This window comes from Canis lupus, chromosome 16, assembly GCF_048164855.1.
Source record: "Canis lupus baileyi chromosome 16, mCanLup2.hap1, whole genome shotgun sequence".
In the NCBI taxonomy this organism is placed as follows: domain Eukaryota; kingdom Metazoa; phylum Chordata; class Mammalia; order Carnivora; family Canidae; genus Canis; species Canis lupus.
In genome coordinates this window covers 30,886,479-30,902,857 of record NC_132853.1, presented here as the reverse complement: position 1 = coordinate 30,902,857, position 16,379 = coordinate 30,886,479, and the positions used below count along the sequence as shown (strand labels likewise).

Sequence of the window (16,379 nt, the reverse complement as noted above, 5' to 3'; positions counted from 1 at the left end):
AACAGGCAGAGAGACAAGCTATTTCAGTGGCCCAGGCTATAGTGCTGGAAGAGGAGACAAAGTAAAAACACCCACAGATGTTTCAGCAGGATAGTCCCAGGACTTGAGAACTGAATGTCGGGTAAGGAAAATCAAGGAGTCAAAGATGATACATACTCTTACATTCCTTTTTATCAAAGAAAGAAAGAAATGGGCTTTGTTGGGCAGCCCCGGTGGCGCAGCGGTTTAGCGCCGCCTGCAGCCCAGGGTGTGATCCTGGAGACCCAGGATCTAGTCCCATGTCTGGCTCCCTGCATGGAGCCTGCTTCTCCCTCTGCCTGTGTCTGTCCCTCTCTCTCTTTCTCTCTCTGTCGCTCATAAATAAATAAATAAAATCTTAAAAAAAAAAAAAGTAAAAACTAATTTAAAAAAAAAAAGAAATGGGCTTTGTTGAATCTTAAAACTTTCCAAGACTTTTTAAAACTGTTGGTTTGAGTTCCAATTACTTCCTGTCACAAGGGGCTACAGTAGGGAGGAAGCAGTGTCCCCGGGATCAGGACTAGCATGGATGGGTAGAAGGACAGACAGTCTTTCAGATTATAATTGCATTCCTTGTTCTTCTCAAGTCACGTAACACAGACGACATCCTGGATCCATCCCGTGATGAGTGCACTGAACCTGTCCTGCTCAGAGGAGAATGAAGAGGATTGTTCCAGAGAACTTACCGATCAGAAGAGTTGATGGTCTTCTGTAGGAAACTGAGCTCCATGGTCTTCTAATGTCTTATTCCACGTGGATGACTCCCAACAAATAGGAGCAAAACACACTCTACTTATTGAGGTTCTGAAATAGAGACTCTGGATTTAGGCTATTTTTATAACACTTTTTTTTTCTTGTGATGAGTATTTTTTACTTTTATTGAAGTGTAATTAACATGCGGTGTTACATTAGTTTCAGGCGTACAATATAGTGATTCAACAGTTCTATAACAATACTCAGTGTTCATCATGATGAAGGTACTCTTAATCCCCTTTATCTATTTTGTTCATCCCCCCACCCACCTCCCCTCTGGCAACCACCATCTTGTTCTCTGTACTCAAGAGTCTGATTTTTTTGTCTCTTTTCCTCTTGTTTATTTGGTTTGTTTCTTCAATTCCACATATGAGTGAGAACATACAGTACGGTAAAACTTTTTTTTTTTCCGGTAAAACTTTTTGATATAAGTGTATACACTTATAAGATCAATTGCCACTATAGTAGTTGTTTAAGAATAATCTAGTTGTGTTTTTTGAATCATATATAATTAGATTTTATAATATGTATATTTTTTCATATATAATTAGATTTGTAATTTTATATATAGTTCTTTATAGAGTATCACATACAGTGGTTTTTATAATTAAGACTTACTGGAAAATTATGTGAACACAGTGAAGCACTTCATTTATTTGATAAGCCACTAACTTTTTATATTAGTATCTTAGGAAAGTGATCTGAGCAAGCCTTTCAGGGTTTCTTAAAGATCACATTTGGATAACTATCTCATAGGCTACAGAATATAGTTTACATGTTCATGGGGCTCTCTAATTTACAAAATGCTTTTCAGACCCTGTTTTATTTAAACCATGCAACATGCCTGTGAGGCAGAACCAGTGGGTATTTTTATTCTTGTTTTCAGTTAGGGAAATAGTGGTTCAAAGAAATGAAGCACCTTATTCTGAAGCTGAGATTCACACCTGTCTTCTGATTCCACGTCCAGCCCCCTTTCCATTGCACCCCGCTGTCCCTACAGAGGGAGATCGCAGCCCAACATGAAGGCCACCATGGCTTTGTTGATACAGCTGAGCTCCACAGCTGTGCACTCCAGTGGCCTTGGAGATTCAGGAGACACCTCTTCAGTCAGGGCCCCCCCACACACAACCCCACTATTCTCCTCTAATCCCTGTGCCCTCACCCCAAACATTCACCAAGTCAGGGCGTGGTTCTATGATGCCTTTTCAACAGGCTTCTTTGAGCAGCTCATGTTTTTATAAAGTAAAGGGAGTGGCCCACAACAGGGGGCTGCCCTGCTTAGGCTGCCCTTGCCAGAGGGAACATTTATGGGGAGCTGATGAAAAGAGGAGCATCTGGAATCTCCTCTGCTATCAAGACATCCATGAACTCTCCTGCTGTGAGTTCAAGACTGGTCTCATGATTGCTGATATCACCCTCTAAACTGCTTACACTTTTCATCTTCTGCTATTTTGCTGTAAGGATGCCACTAGACAGTTCCTGGAAGAAATGAACTGTTGACTTAGAGGGCTAAAGATTTTCTCTCAGTTTAATGATTTAAACCTGGGGGTGGGGGTTGGGGTAGAGTAGAGAAGAAGTCATTTTAAATGTCCTGGGCATTAGTTAGATACCAACTGAATGATAAAAAGGGATTTATTCATATCCAATATTATGATATAGTTAGGTAATAGACTTAGGAAGAAAGTAAGAATCATTAATTAATCAGAATACCCTGCTCCCCAACCATGTCTGATAGGACCGAGAAGTTACTGTTTGTCACTCCCTTCATCCTCCTCACTCCCTCTCCACCTCTGAAAAACAAGTAGGAGAAAGGAACCCCAATCTTCAGGATTATGTGACTCAGTGATTTTCAAACATCTTTGGGAAAAAAAAAAAAAAAAGACTCATTTGTTAAATGAATTCTTAGAATCCCAATATGTGGACTAGTTTTTGTTTTGTTTTGTTTTGTTTTACTATTGCTGCTCTGCTTGAAACAAGAGAAGCCTGAAGCCCAATTAAAGCAGCACCTAAAAAAAAAAAAAAAAAAAGCAGCACCTAGCCCAGCTGTGCAAACCTATAACCATCTTAATAGATGAGTAAACTGAGATCCTAAGAGGTCACAGAGTATGTTAGTTGCCAGGTCAAGATGGGACCTAGATCCTAAAGTCTCCTAGTCTACTAAGTTTCATATGGCGCGTAATATAGATGTATATTGTAAATACAGGTCTGTGTTGTGCTCACCCATTCACTCCTGAATATATATAGGATTTATAATTTACATCTTGAATGATAACATAAAGTCAAATCCAGGCTGATAGGCAGTCATTAGCCCCAAGAAAAGTTTCAGAATGGCTGAAGAAGACTCAAGCTTCTCCTGACAGCTATGTGAATATTAGCAAGCTTCAGGGAGACAAGTATTGAGAGAAGTCCCTGAGGGAGATCTTTCCTTGTGTCCCCCAGAGGTGAGTGGGATTCTCAAACACCTGAAGTTTACTTTTATAAGTTAACGTTCTGTAATTGTGAAAGTACATACTTTTTGTTGTTGCTAAATTGACAGTATGAAATTTCCCTCCCTCTACTGGGAGTGTTTTTCTAATTTGTTTCTAAGTGAAGAAAACACAGAGGAGATATTAGAATCACTTGAAATCAAGGTCCTCAGGCATGCATTTTACTGACACCTCATATGTTAACTTTGCTCTTTTGTGCTACTTTCTTCCTTGCTTCCTCATGGAATACATCGTGGAAAAGGCCTATGAAAATTATAATGATATTTTTTGTTGAGGATTTTGTGCCATACATTGTGATGGGCAGTTTGCAGAGATTACTTCATTATCTTCTTAAAACAACCCCATGAGGTAGAAACTATAATCATTCCCACTTTGTAAAGAAGAAATTTAGGATTAGAGAGAGTTGCTAATCTTTGCCTAAGGGTCACAGAACACTTACATGTGAAGGTAGGGTTCAAGGCAGGTCTGGCCATAGCCTGTTCTCTTAATCTACTCTGCAGAGCTGCTTAGATCCATTGTGTGTGATACTAGGGGCAGAGCTAGGGTCTGTGGGTCAGGTTTTCAAAGGGGCAGATTCCAGCTCAGTGCAATAAGGAACTTTCTGGAATTTAGAGCTCATCAGGAAAGAACTCCCCTAGAGGAGGTGAAAGCACTGTCCTAGGAAGTGTTCAATCTGAACTCCTTATTATGAGAATGGTATTAAGGAGGTTCAGGGTCTGAATTGGCACTAAGATTTCTTCCTCTTTATGCTTCTATGACCTCTCAATGCCCCAAGAGACACTCAATGAAACATGGTGAGGACTCATTAAAAGTCCTTATCCAATGCAAATAGAACCCTCAGATAATTTTTTTTGGTGAGTTAACATTTATATAGCCAGTCTTTCTTTAATATAAATCAACCCTATTGACGTGATAAACTTCTCTGTTGACCCACTGGCTCAGATTTTAGGATTAGAAAAATCTCAATGTTGTTATGTCCTTCCACCTCACTTCATGAAAGAGTGATTAGGGTTGGTCACCCTTACTCCTTTATTCTCAGGAGTACTTACTGAGTACCAACACTGTGCCAAGCACTGTGTGAGGTACTATAGCAAAGTAGGACAAAATAACCATTTCCTGGCTTTTCTTGTTCTTGGTTAAAAAGTGAAAAGTTTTTCAGGTGGACAGAGTTGGAACAGCTTCCCTTTAACTTTTGGATTTTAAAAATAATCTATTTCCATTGAAAAATCAAGTAGTATGGAATTGTATACAGTAAAAAAAAAAGTTCATCTCACTTTTCAGACATAGTCCTCATAAATACCTTGATGAGTATGTTTACTCAAAGTTAATCGGTACTATTAAGCAGCTTGCTTTTGACATAATTTATTGTGGTCACTTTTTCATGTCAGTACATAGATGGTTGTATTTCAAATGTCTGAGTAAATATCACTACCCAGATAACTCATAGTTTCAGCAGCCATCAATCAGTCTGTTGATGAACAGTAAGTTGTCTTCTGTTAAAAACAATGTCACAGTGAATATTCTTACATTCATTAACTCCTCTTCTTCATATATATGTGCACTCTTGTGCCAGTAGGTCTATAATGAGAATACATTCATGAAAACTAATTACTCTATCAAAATTTTGTTCATTTTAATTCTGGTAGATATTCAGAAATTCTCCATTAAAATAGGACCAATTTACATAGTGCGTGAGTTTGTGTTCTGTGTATTATAGGACTTTTTTTAGGGCAAAGACTGCCAATAAGTTTTCTGATCATTTTTGCCCTTAGAAGAGTAATCCTCTTTTTATCACTAAGGACCTGAATTTTTTTTTCATCATTAGGTTTTAGTTGTCCCTTAGCAACAGAGAATGCCTCACTATATAGAGGGGAGCCTGGCAGTGACTAATTCACTATCTGTGGAACACATCATTACTCTCCTCTTTTTTTTGACATTTCCTACTTTATATATAATGGTGGTGAGAACCCACTTTGTAAGTGAGCTAACTTGGGTGAAAGCCCTTAGTAAAGTGCGAAACACAATGCAAACACATCTTTGAGCCTTGGTTTCCCCATCTGTATAAGGAGGAGGGCAATCCTCTGACTCTTCTCAAACCAATTTAACTCAGCAACCATTTCCTGAGCACCTGCCAAATGCCAGACCAGATGCAGGGTCTTAAAGTTACCACACCAAATAGTTCTGATTCCCAAACCAAGAAACTCATAATCTAAAGCCTCTTTCTTTCTTTTTTCCTCAAAACTCTTTTATTTTTCCTTAAAGGAGTAAAAAGTCAGAGATTTGTTTAGTAAGAACTCCTGAAGAGACGCCCTTTATCACTCTCTCAAATTCAAATAATTCCAAAATAATATTAACACCCCTTGATTTGAAATGAAAGAGAAACATACTGTGAGAAGGGGCTCTCCAATAATAAATGCTAAGCAGCTGTAAAAATACAGAATCAAATGATACCTCCATAAAGTGTTTGCAAAATTAGAAAATATTATCCTTTTTCTGAGGAGGGAATGGACATTTTCATTTTCTCTGCTAAAGTGAAATGCACCTTTTTCAGGGACCAAAAAACTTGAATCTTACCATCTACAGAACAGAAAGAACTGGACTACCATTAAAACAACTTACATACTCTGTTGCACATAGCTTTTAAGGAGATGAACTTTAAACAGAATATGCCCATGGAAACTTAACTTGAGAAATAAAATACCCAAGATGTTTTAACCACAACTATCCACATGTGGTATTATTGTGCCTGCATGATGATTATGTAAATGTTATATGAAATACTGTGTGTGCTTTCTTCATACGACTTTATGTTTAACTAATACTACTTTCATTAATTTTTTAAGTTTGAGTTTTACTTTCAGGGGTCGGGATAGTGTGAGTGAAAGTGCAATCAGATTAATAGCTCTCATTGCCCACTCCCCCCCAACCCCTACTCCCACATCACTAAATTATTCTCTGTTACTTCACTTTGTTTATTTCTTCTCCATTACTTATCAATTTTTAATGATCTGTTTGTTTATTGTCTTCCTTATTAACACTGAGAGGACGCTCCATGTAGGCAGGGATTTCTTTGCCTTGTTCATACGATGGGAAGGATCTAGCACCATCAAGGAGGATTTCGCACAGTGGCTGTCACATAGTAGCTGTACAATTCATATTTGCCAAATTGAATATATAATGTACTCTCCATAACCAAGGCTTAGTCTCCAGTTTAACTCTTATGCATTTGTATTCATCTATATTCTTAAAAACTTAAGTGCTATTAGATGCCAGATACTTTGCTAACTACTAGAGATGCAGTGCAAAACAGACATGATCCTAGCCGCCATGTGATTATATTTTCTACAAAGGAAGTTCAACTGAAATTAACCAAAGCTTTTCCCATTTATTTTCTTTCTCCCTCTTTTTTATCACATATTTGAACTTTTAGGCCATTTAATGTTCTTGCCTCAAGAAAAGGGTGTGATATTAGCACATGCTCTTTTGAGTTTCAAAAGTCTGGTTCCTTAGGGAACGAAAGGAGTTGTGATTTAGATCAAAGTTTTGTGGGTGTACATGAGGAGGAAGAGTAAGGCTTTCCTACTCCTTTCTAGGAAATAATTCTCATGGGTGTGGGAGGGAAGAAAGATCACAATTATTGGTGGAACTCAGAGAACGGGCCTGGGCTCCACATCCTGGGCCACTTTCTGAGAGAAGCAAAACCCCAATTATATTTGTTAGTTTTGAAAGCAGAGGAGAACCATTCCTAACTGTCCCTAGGATGGAAATGACTGCATCGTGTGTCTAGGCAGATGGAGCCTTGGACATCTTCACTGAGCTTCCTCTAGTCCAATGTAGTCCAGCATGGAAGATCAGATTGGTTTCTGTGAACCCAAAAGGTTCACAGGAGTAGCAGGAACCTGAGTGAGGATTTTTTCCATTCAATCCACATGGCCTCTCAGTAAAACCAAGTTCGGACAGTGCATCAAGCCATCCAGACTTAGAGTACCTTGGCACTAGATAAACCTCCTGGAGTCTAGCAATGACCCCAAAGAACAGAGGGAACTGCAAGTTGGCTGACGTTAGTGTTGTTCAAAGTCACTAATTCCCTACTCCTGATGTTTCCTTCCTCATGGAGGAAACTCCTTTATAGTAAGAATCTTGGCCTTCCTCTGCCTCTGCCCTCTCAGGCAATGACTTCTACACTTGGAGAATCTGGAATAAAGAATAAGACAGGTACTACTTCTAGAACATTCTTAAATATATTCCCTTTCCTATGTTCCATGCAAACACTGTCTATTTGGTTTTCAGCTCTTTGCCATTTACCTGGATAACAGCAATGTAGGCACTGTACCTTCTTGCTTCTCTAGCACACCTGTCCCCATCAATATGCCCACCCCATCACATTTCTGTCAAAATTATCTTTCTGAAGCACATATCCAATTCTTTTTGGACCCTTGCTACAGTAGTTCCCTTAGCACCTGGCATTATCTGACCCTTTCCACCTTCTCTCCAGCCTCATTTCCTCATCAGATTCCTTACTATCTTTCAAGGTGCATTTTCTGTTCACCTCTTCCTTGAAAATCTTGGCACATGCTGCCTTCCCCATGCCCAGCACCAGTACTCTATGGATGCTACCTCTACATTTTTTCATATGCCTCTGGCCCCTCTTCCCACTTGGGAATGGTACACCAATGACTTCCACACCAAGAGAAGTTGCTGACCTGTCTGTCCGGATGTGCACTGTGTTACTACATTTATTTACTAATTTATTTTTATACCATATACTGGGTTGCTCTAGTCTTAAAGACTTGAAATCTGGTCCTACCTACTCTCTTGGGCTTTCTTTCTCCATGTGGTAAATGAAATCAGAACTCTGGTTAAAGCCAATGAGTCTCTCTCACTACAGCTGTCCTGCTTACCACCAACAGGTAGAGGAGGTCGATCAGATATGATTGGGAGGAAAATGGGAAGACGAAAGACTGGCTCAAACTCTTATTTGTCTATTTGGTGCACTGGGGTGTTTTTATCTAGAACCCTGGAGGGGGAAATGTTAGCTAGGAGGAGTCACTCTCTAAAATCCCACTCCATCCTCCCTCTAGCTGCAAACCTTTTAATAAAGCCTTCATTACACTATATTTGCAATTAATTTGGGCAGCAAAAGGAGGCATGTATCTCTCCTACTAGGCTTTGAGCCTCGTAAATCAAAGTCCATATGTTATTTTTTTATCCCTCCCACAAGACATGGTACAGTAATCAATAAATGATTACAGAATACATTTTTAAAGTAATTTATTGTTTTCAAAAACTCATTTAGCTGTTTCCTACTTCTAGCAGAGAAAGACAAAGTGAATGAAAAAAGAAAATGAGGTAGGAGTTTAAGCCTGTCTACACTAGCTAGTTCTGCTAATGTTGGAACAACGTAATGGATTTTGCTGAAGAAGAAAGTGTATGTTGCCTCAATTTGGCCAAAGAACTCTCAGTATAAATGCAGTGGAAGGATTGTAAAGCACATACTCATTGTTGATTTGCCCAAAGTTTTGAAAAAATATAACAGAATGATTTTGGCATGGAGGGGTAGAAAAAAACCTAAAAGCAAAATACAAGGTTAGTGCATTTCAAGGCAATAGCATTCAAACTTTTGTTCTTATAGGTTAATTAATCATGTTGCTGAAGAAATGATTTGGCACAAGGGAGCTATGTGTTGCCACAGTACTCTGAAAGTGCAGAAATTATCCCATCTATAACTAAGCCCCTCTGGAATTGCTTGACTGTTGCTGTTTCACAATGGAGAAATCCATCTTTCATCAGCAAAATACAGGAAGGGAAAACAGGAAAACAAAACAAATGGGGTGGATAATAGACTTACCTTGGCTTATAGGCAGTCCAGGTCAAATATTTATTTGAATGGAATATGGAATGATGTTGGTAGGCAGATCCTATTTCTCTATACTGAGCAGTTTTACCATTCAGGGAAGTAATCAATACATTTAATCTAATGCTGGCTGTTTTATTTTTGTACGGGGAATCACATGAGTTATATATAGTTTTGTGATCCCTACAAAAATAAATAAAATAAAAAACTGGCAGTAAACCAAATGCATGAATTACTTCTCTCAATGGTAAAAGTGCTCCATTGAAGAAAAATATGAAAGAAATGTGTGTGTATATAAGTGTATTTGTACATACCTCATGTTCATATATGTACCACATGTATACACATATACACACTTTGGAAGAACATGAAATATTTAGTAGACTAAAGTTGCAAAACTTCAAGAATATGAACCAACTGGTGGTCCTCACTCACCAATGGATCTCCTACTGTGAATCAAAGATGAGAAGTCTGTGAAATAATCTGTTTTCTCAAAATTGTCAAGATTGTTCATTGATTATATTCCTTCTGTTTCAAGTAGCATATTCTTGACTATTATTTCATCAAACTTAAGTCTCTATCCATCCTAAGACTTGCCATTATTTTATGGATCACTAAAAATGAAAAAAAAAAGAGGCATTAAAATATGACATAGTATTTGCTAGTAGAATAGAATTTTTGTTCTATGTCCCCTTTAAATAAATCTAAGAGCTGTTTGAACATAGATTTTTATCATGTATATATAGAAAGGAAAATGAAACACAAATAAATTGTGATATTTCTAAAACTTCTGGATATTCAGAATGGAACTCTTCTGAATCTCCTTTTTGAATCACAGTTGTTACCCACATGTTTTCACAATAACATCCTTTCTATGATCAAAATGAAGCATTTCTTAAAGGAATGGTCCACTCCTGTCTTTAGGATTTTCTCCCTAGTCTTTGACATCTATTCTGCAGTTTTGATGCTGGCACTTTTTATCTCTTCAAAAGGATTCAGTACAAGATTTTTTGACAGCAATCAAGATGCACATTCCTTCCTTAAATAGTCCTTAAATGCTCTATTCACTGAAAAGTGAAGGTGTAATGGTTCATTCATGCCATAGGAGAAACAACCAAGCCTATGCATGCATGGGCAAAGATGACTGTATCGTTATGATTGCCTGGCCAACAGAACATATCTTGTAAGATGTTCAGTTCCCCTGAGATGAGGAAGTCTGTGAATTAGGAAGAAGAAACAGTAGGGAAATAGAGAAATAAGATGAACATAAAAGGAGGGGGGAAACCCCCACAAGTGTGTGATGTCTAGCAAAACCCACTATAGGGATTTGGAGGGCATGTAAATTCAGCCCCACAGGTGATTCTGGAGAAAAGGTAAATCCTATCTCAGTTGTGCAAGTCAGAGGCCAGGGAGTGCGCAGTATTTATCTCCCTGTACCATCTGTCATTGGTTTAGCATGGGAGGCATAGGAGGGAGATGTACATTTCCAGGCACTTCTAGTTCTGTATAGAAAAATAGTTTCCTACAGCCCTCCAACAAAGAGATGCAGGTGCTGGGTATCAGAAGTGAAAGCCCACAGGCTAATGTTCACAAGAATGGTAGAGGATGGGGATCCCTGGGTGGCGCAGCTATTTAGCGCCTGCCTTTGGCCCAGGGCGCAATCCTGGAGACTCGCGATCGAATCCCACGTCGGGCTCCCAGTGCATGGAGCCTGCTTCTCCCTCTGCCTGTGTCTCTGCCTCTCTCTCTGTATGACTATCATAAATAAATAAAAATTAAAAAAAAAAAGAATGGTAGAGGAGGAAAAAAGTGGTAGAAGGATCTGGGGTACAAAAAGTGTGTTATACATCCTAGTTTCAAAGACATTTAAATGAAAAAATGGGTGTCTTAGAATCAATGAAATAGAGTGTTAAATTTCCTTGTTCCTGGATCATCCCAACCCTAAAATTGAGTTAAAGATGAAATGCCTTAACAAATTAAAACAAAATGTCCTTTTGGAAAAATTATTTAATTCAATCAGAATGATTTTAAAAGCTATTCCTAAAAATGCTAACAGAAAATACTTGAAGGAGATCAAATTATTTTACCCCCACATTGACAAGAGTCAAATGTAAATGATCCAGGGCACATAATTCTGTATTATTTTCTCTGTGAAGTGAATCTTTAAGGCTTTAGTAGACAATCCAAACTCCCTCAATAGTCTTTTCCAGTGTTTTCTTTCCTGCCAATTTCAAGGAGATTGGAAACAAACTCCCCATCCTGTGATATAAGGCTTCCTTAGAATTATTGATCACTTACTTGAGAACTTACCTAAGATATGACTTTTTTTAAGAAAGTATTTTAAAAACACAATAATATTCTATGTTAGGATACATAACATTAAATTTTCTCAAGTATTCTCAGGGCATATAAATCACTATAAACTTCCTGGAAAGCATTCTTGGAATATCTGTTGAGAGCCTTAAAAATATTCATATATTTTGACCCTGTAGTTCTACTATGAATTTATCCTTAAAATTGATCACAATTTTTTACCAAAAAAAATCTTACATTGAAAGTTTTCCTGAAGCGTTATTTAAAATGATAATACTTTTATGCCTCAAAGTAGGAGAATGTCTAAACAAAATATGGTATCTAACATGATGGAAAATGTTTAATAATATTTAATGACTCAGGAAAAGTATCCCAATATAACAGTAAATGAAAACAAAATAAAATAGAATTCTGTATACAGTATGATACCAACAGTATTTTATATATAAATACTATAAGAACCTTAGGAAAATGTTAGATGACATTATTAGTGATAATTATTTTATTCATTATATTTTTCTGCACGTCGAAGATTTTCTACAGTACACGTCTCTTATAAGAAAAAATAAATGTTAGTAATATTATGTATGTGGGGAAAAAAGTATATCTGATTTGATTATATTTATTTTCCCTTATATTTCCTAGGAGAATTTTCCTTTAAAACTCTGTATACAGTCTAGTGAAAATTCGTCATGTTATGGGGCTGGAAGAATGAATATTTGGTCTATGGTATTCTGAATGAGACCTGACCTGTATTCTTCATAATTATATTGATTATTGTGGAAACAACAACAAAAACAATTGTATACAGGGAGAACACCAGCTGGAAATTGGTGGTGTTATATGACCAAGTTATATGTGTATTATATGACCACAAGCCAAGAATCTACCTGAAGCTAGGAGAGAGGCCTGGAATAGAACGTTTTCTGGTGCCTTCAGAAGGAGTGTGGCTCTGCCAACACCACAATCCCTTGCCTCTAGCCACCAGCACTGTGAGATAGTAAGTTTCTGTTGTTTAAGCCACCAGTTTGTGGTACTTTGTTCCAGCAGTCCTAGCAAATGAATATACCCCCACCCCCAGATCCAGAATTGACCCCTTTAAATTAGAAAAACAGTCATAATCACAGTATTAACTACCTTGAGTGACTGCTGGTCATTTTTTGTAGATGTGAGTTCTTGTCCTATGAAGATCAGAAGTCACCTCTCTTGGAGGCATACCTGACTCTTCTCTCATGGAATGAGCTCATTAGACTGTGAGTACAAATGAGCAAATGTCCAGCCCTGATATATCAAGAGGCTCACAGTTGCACATTAGAATCACTCAGGGAGATTTTTAAAATTACAAAGCCTAGCCTAACCCCACACCCATTATATCTGGATCTCTGGGAGTAGGATCCAGGCACCTGTCTGTTAAAGATCTCCTGGTGATTCTACAATATAACAATGTTGAAAATAATTTCCCTGGCCTGTCATGGGATCCAGGTAACTAAAACCTCCCAGGTAGCAGGCTGCCAAAAACAAAAGTTACATTCTTGGGTGCATATATTTTGATAGTTACAAAATTGAAACTGCAACCTCAACAATGCTTACAATCAGGCACACATACACATATCTTCCAACTGCATGATCTCCTTTAGTAACATCTCCCCTTTTTGCACATTTTAAGACTGCTCCTAAATCCCATAGTTTTTGTTGTTGTGGTGGTGGTTAATAATAATGTCACCAAACTCACTCACACTTACATAGATGTTACGATTTAAAGTTAGCATCTCACAATACCTGGTAAAGTAGTCAGGGTAACCATTCTTTCTATTTCATATATGAAAAAAAAGGAGGCTCAGATAAGTTATATGACTTTCCCAAGTCATGTTAGGGTTACCAACTAGTCCTGATTTACCCTGGGACTTTCCTGGTTTTAAAACTAGAGGTCCCACAAACTGGGAACCCCTCCTCAGTCCTGGGCAAGCCAGGGTGGTAGGTGAACCTGTACTAGTGGCAAGAAGCTGAAATGAGTCCCCCACTCTGAAGGACTATAGAGCTTCTGTAAGCCAATCCCTCCTTTCATGGAGGAAAGAAAATCTTGGGTAAGTCTCCAGAACCCCAGCTAGAACTGCTTCCACTGTTAGATGTTGAGGGGCGCCCAGGGCACAAAGAAAAAAAAGTGACTGTCTCCTCTCCCAGCTATGCGCATGGTCCATTCCCTAGGACTGGAAATTCCTATACCACAAAGCAGAAAGCTGTGTCAGCCAATAAGTTTTATTTCAGTTTTTCCTTTTGTTATTAGGTTGTAATAGTTTGGGTTTATTTAATATTTTAAAAATAATCATACAGGGAATTGACTTTCTTGGGGGGCTATACAGTTCTATGAATGTTTAACACACATGTAGATAGATTTGAGCAATGCCATAATGAAGGTATAGAAGTTTTATCACTGCACAAACTCCCTCCTGCCATCCTCTCTTAGACACATTGAATGTTCTGGCAATCACGGCTCCATTCTCCATAACCACAGTTTTGTCTTTTTGAGGATATGTGAATAGTCATCCAGTGTATAACATTCTGAGACTGGCTTCTCTCACTCAGCCTTCGAGAGTCATCCAGTCTGTGACATATACCAGTAGTTTGGTCATGTTCACTACCCATGAGCATTCCACTGTAGGGAAGTACCACAGTTTGTTTATCTATCCACGCATTGACAGACATTTGGTTTGCTTCTAAGTTTGGGTTATCTCAAATAGAGCTGCTATAAACATTCATATATTGGTGTTTGTTTTTCAATTATGGTTTAAAAAAAAAACATGATCTAAAATTTGTGTCTTGGTTTTTGTGTAAACATAAGTATCTACTTCTCTAGAGGTACCTGGAAGCAGCATTGCTTGACCATGTGATGTAATAGTTTTCTATTGCTGCCATAACAAATCACTACAAATTTAATGGCTTAAACAGTACCAATGCATTATTATCTCACAGTTTTATAGGTCAGAAGCCCAGCATGGGTCTTAGCAGGCTAAATCCAAGCTATTAGCAGGGCTGCATTCCTTTCTGGAAGCTCTAGAAAAGAACCCCTTGGGGATGCCTGGGTGGCTCAGTCAGTTAAGCATCCAACTCTTAATTTCAGTGCAGGTAATGATCTCAGGGTCATGGAATCAAGCCACATGTTAGGCTCCCTACTCCCTGGGGAGTTCCCCTTGAAGCCCCTTTTCTCCACCTTCAAAACCAGCAAGAGCCTGTTGTGTCCTATTTATATCACACCTCTCTCTGACCCAACAAGAAATTCTATGCTTTCAAGGACTCATGTGATTAGACTGAGCTTACCCAGATATTCTTGGATAACATCATCATTTCAAAGTCCTGACCCTAATCACATTGCAAATTGCAAATCCTTTTTTGCCTTTAAAAGTAGTGCTGTCACAGGATCTGGGAATTAGGGCATGAGCACCTTTGGGGGGACATTTTCATGTCTACCCATCTTTTCAAGAAACTTCCAAGCTATTTCCTAAGTTGGCTGTACCATTTTACATTCCCATGTGCTATGTGAGGGTTCCAGTTGCGCCATGTCCTTCTTGAACTTGGTGTTGTGATTATTTTATTTTAGCCCTTCTCATGGATATGTAGTAGTGTCTGAACATGGTTTAAATTCACATGCCCCTCATGGCGAATAATGTTGAACACTATTTCCTGTGCTTATCTTTCATCTGTATATCCTCTTTGATGAGATGTCTGTTGAAGTCTTTTGCCCATTTTAAAAACTGAGTTGTTTATTCTCTTGCTACTGAGTTTTGAGAGTTCTTTATACATTCTAGAGGCAAGTCCTTTGTCAGATAGGTGATTTTCAAATATTTACTTGTCTAAGTCCAGTTTTACTACATTTCACCTAGATAACAGTTGTACACATACAGTTTTCCTGCACCTCAGGTTCTGCTAAGGTTGGCCTAGACTACAGAGTGATTCAGTTTTGGATTCTAAGCCAAGGTATGTCAGATCTGAAAATGGCTCTGCCTTCTCCTACTTATAGTAGATCCCAGATATCCCGAAATCACAATTCAGTCCATTCGTACATTCTTCTTAGAGAATACAACTTCTGCTCTATTAAAAAGAAATTATGAGATCACAGGATCTTAAAGGAAAACCTGATGCTTAAACCCATGGCATCTACAACTTACTTCACACCAGTGTCCCTACCATCTAACCAACATTGTGTGACTGTGGATGTAGCCTTTACAAGAGAACCTTTACCTAAGTCAAATGACAAGAAGTGACACTGAATTTTGGGAGCACCACAGAGCCATTCCTAACAGAGGGCAGAGATCTCCCATATCACTGAGTTGTATAGATATACAGACACCAAATCTGCTTCAAACAATATGACTTCTGAGATCTAAAGACGCCTACTGATGCTCATAGAGGAAATGCTGAAAGTTTGGCAGAGACAGAAAATTTTATTGCAAGCCTTCTGGAAATTCCTATCTATGTCTGTATAATAAGGCAGCAATTTGAAGCTGTCTTGAGAGTTACCTCCAAAAATCTAAAATGGCCAGAAACCATCCCAGAGAATTTGAAAATCATAATCTTACCTGTACCGAGTAGAATTCTTTATCAGAAACCTGACAGAACATAGAAGCCACCACAGATGGTCCAACTGAAGGCACTACTTATAGATATTTGGTGAGGATTCAGAAAACAAGCAAGTGATGATGAAGTGCCCAGAAACCAGCAACAGCTAGAAGCCATTTCCATCTTTAGGGCTGAGGGATAAGGGAAGACAAAATGTTGCCAGAGACCCCTGAGAACTGGACTGTGGAGAAGGCTGCAGGGGTACAGGGACGCAGCTACTATCAGAACATCATATCACAGCAAGAAAGGGCAGAAAGGAAGAGGCTGTGTCCTGACCCTGCTCTCCTCCCATCCTCCCTTCTGCTGGGGATGCTTCCCATTGCTGGAAGGAAGCCAGCCCA

General features: G+C 38.5%; 1 protein-coding gene across 25 annotated transcripts in view; it reads left to right on the top strand.

Moving 5' to 3' along the window:
- Window positions 1-16,379, top strand: part of STXBP4 (syntaxin binding protein 4) — a 214,435-nt gene that overhangs the window by 156,283 nt on the left and 41,773 nt on the right. For 23 of the 25 annotated variants that reach the window (XR_012008817.1, XM_072779972.1, XM_072779973.1 and 20 more), the window contains one exon: window positions 12,591-12,677. Coding sequence is in view for 24 of the 25 variants with exons in the window: in XM_072779972.1 (XP_072636073.1) it covers window positions 12,591-12,677 (87 nt within the window). In the remaining variant the exon portion in view is untranslated. Of the gene's footprint in view, window positions 1-605; window positions 5,979-12,590; window positions 12,678-16,379 lie in introns of those variants that run through there. The other 2 variants (XM_072779959.1, XM_072779958.1) reach the window with 1 other exon arrangement.